At 45.7% G+C, this 2,779-nt stretch overlaps 1 protein-coding gene across 7 annotated transcripts in view; it reads right to left on the reverse strand.

Annotated features, from left to right (window-relative positions):
* The window catches only part of LOC100949338 (glutathione S-transferase A3), a 62,055-nt gene that overhangs the window by 54,992 nt on the left and 4,284 nt on the right, over positions 1-2,779 (reverse strand). For 3 of the 7 annotated variants that reach the window (XM_023513126.1, XM_023513123.1, XM_012805077.2), the window contains exons 2-3: positions 2,582-2,689; positions 124-175 (exon numbers count right to left, since the gene is read on the reverse strand). The exons of the other annotated variants lie outside the window; for them this stretch is intronic. In XM_023513126.1, coding sequence (XP_023368894.1) covers positions 124-175; positions 2,582-2,668 — 139 coding nt within the window. In that variant the 5' untranslated portion in view covers positions 2,669-2,689. The remainder of the gene's footprint in view (positions 1-123; positions 176-2,581; positions 2,690-2,779) is intronic. 7 annotated transcript variants of the gene reach the window in all.

The following is a 2,779-nucleotide window of genomic DNA, read 5'->3' on the forward strand; positions in this document are numbered from 1 at the left end:
ATTTCAACCACTTCTCTCCCCCTTCTGTCCCTCACACACACACACATTCACAGGCGGATGTTACACCCTCCCTGTGCCCTCTGCTAGTTACCCTCACAGAGGCATTTAGATGTTTGTTCTTACCATTTCTCAACTTATCCAAATCTTCTGCGGATTTTATATATATCTCTTCAAACTGGAAACAAAAACAGCAAATGGTTCTTGTTAATACACCACATAGCATTATATGATTTTAGTCTTGAACAGCCCCTGTCTCAGAAGGTGAGATTTCTGAGATTTGAAGGCACACAGATCAGTCTGGTCATGAGCATTTGGAAATTTATGTCAGACCAAGGAAGAAAGGGGCAGGGGGTGGGGCACAGAGCTGTCACCCTCCACAGAAGAGCCCCTCACCTCCACCCAGACCCCACAGTGCTCATGGAGTGCTCTTGATTTGGGGAGAAGTCCCTGGGGGGAAGGGACCATGCCGGTGTTGTGGTTATGTTGCTGCAGTAGTTCAGGAAAGCCTGTGTCCCCAGGAGTGATCAGACAGAACTTGTGTATACTTGGCCTGGGTGTGATGGGCCCCAGGGATCATCAAGATTCTGCCAGCAAGAGGCATTTGCTGTAATTTAAATTATTCTTCCCCTTTTCATAGTTTAAAAGTTATCACTCATCAAAAGATCAAGAGGTTGGGGGATTTAATATACTCCGAGGGGCAGGAAATTTCGTGGATCAGTGCTTACAGAGGATCCTGACATAGGCACAGACACATGACAGAGGTCTCTGAGTAAGGTGGGGGGCAGCAATTAACAAGACATATGGTTCAAAACAAACAGAAGAGTGCTAGGTGGTCACTGCATGAGGTGGGATGGGGTCGGTCAGTGTCACGTTGCTCAAGAGCCTGATGGACTTGATCACAACTACCAGCTTTTGGGCACTGGGAACCCAGGGCTTCTGTCAAGCTGGGATGGAGACTAAGGAGCCTGGGTGGTCTCTGCCCTGCTCCCTCCCTCCTGAGCTGCACTCAGCCTGCCCATGGCCCTAACATGTCCCTGAACAGAAAAGCTGACACCTGTATGATCATGAGAGCAGGTTCTTCATTTTCAGGAAGAAAACTACCAGGAATGGCTCTCCCTGGATTCGCTGTGTGGTCGTGTCTTCATGACACTGAAGAAGGCTCAGGCTACAGCCCCACATATCCATGAAGCCGTGGAGAAAGTGCATCCCCAGACTCAGGGCCTCACGTGGCCGTGGGGCTGAAGGGAGCACACCCTGAGGTCCCTTCACAGGACACACCCCACCCTGACAGCTTCCTTCTCAGCTCCCTCCTGAGGGACAAGCCCTGCTGAGCCTGTCCCTGCCTCTGTCCCCACACACTGGCTGAGCACCTCAGTCTGCACTGGGGAGTGTTTTCCCACAGACACCTCCAGAGGGCAGCACTCCACAGAGTCACCCCCAGACCCTCACCAGCATTTCCTGTTCAGACCCTGGGAAGAAGGGCCTTGTCACCCTGTGGAATGCTTGGGTGTCCTCCTAGAGGCCCCCACTCCTCACTTTAACCACCTTGACACTTGTATGCATCCCCAGAGCTGTGCAGGCTGCTGTAGGGAGGGACCAAGCCTGTCCTGGGCACTGTCTACCCCAGACCTGACACTCAAGAAGTGCTCAAGAAAATAATTGCTGCTGAATATATTCAATCTTCACCAGGTGGTTTCCACTCTTTTCTCCCACGTATCATGGCTTATATTTTAGCTTTAATTAGATTCATCTTCTATATATTTTAACTTTATCATGAAAATTTCTGACCAGCCTGAGCCAGAGTGATACCTCATCTCTAATAAATAGCTGGGCGTTGTGGCGGGCGCCTATTGTCCCAGCTACTTGGGAGGCTGAGGCAAGAGAATCACTTGAGCCCAAGAGTTGGAGATTGCTGTGTGCTGTGACATCACGGCACTCTACTGAGAGTGATAAAATGAAACTCTGCCTTAAAAAAAAAAAAAGAAACAAAATTTCTATCAACTATAAAAATATGTATACTATGATCTATTTGGTTTCAGTCCCTTAGCTTCAATAATTACCTACTCAACACCAATTTCACTTTTACTAGATGCCCAATCTCTCTTTGTTTGTTTTGGAAACCAAACAAATCAGGCGTAGCCTATCATCTCTTCCTACGTACTTAAATGTGATTCTCTAAAACATAATAACTATTTTAAAAATAACAATACCATACCTAAAACCACGCTACACCACCCATAATTATGCTAAAAAATTAAGGATAAAATTTAACATCATCTAATAATTAATATTCAGGTTTGTGGTATAAAGTGTCATAAACTACATTTCATACTTTAAGGTACACATGTTATGGCTAATTGATGTTTCTTTTGAAAATATCTTTGAATTGTTTATGTGTTCCTGGATGGACAGATTTATTTCATTGATCAAATGAGTCCTTTTTTTTTTAATAACTAAGGATATTTTCATTGAAGGCACAACTACTCACAAATCATCTGTGTAGAAGTCTCTTGGTTTAGTAACAGATTTTGATACAGCCCCATTTTAGATCCCACTTAAGCTGAGCTAAGTCCCAACCTACCTCTACTCCAGCTGCAGCCAACAGCCACCGGATGGACTCCATTCGGCCTCGTCCATTGAAGTAGTGAAGCTTGGGCTTCCCCGTCATAATAGCAGTCTCTTGGTCTCTCTAAACATGAATGAATACATGAATGAAGGTGTCCACAGAAGCTAAATGTGCTTCAGGATGTAAGGTTGAACAGCACGGACAATCCAGAAG

Source organism: Otolemur garnettii, unplaced genomic scaffold (assembly GCF_000181295.1).
Source record: "Otolemur garnettii isolate 467f Iridium unplaced genomic scaffold, OtoGar3 scaffold00035, whole genome shotgun sequence".
Classification (NCBI taxonomy): Eukaryota; Metazoa; Chordata; class Mammalia; order Primates; family Galagidae; genus Otolemur; species Otolemur garnettii.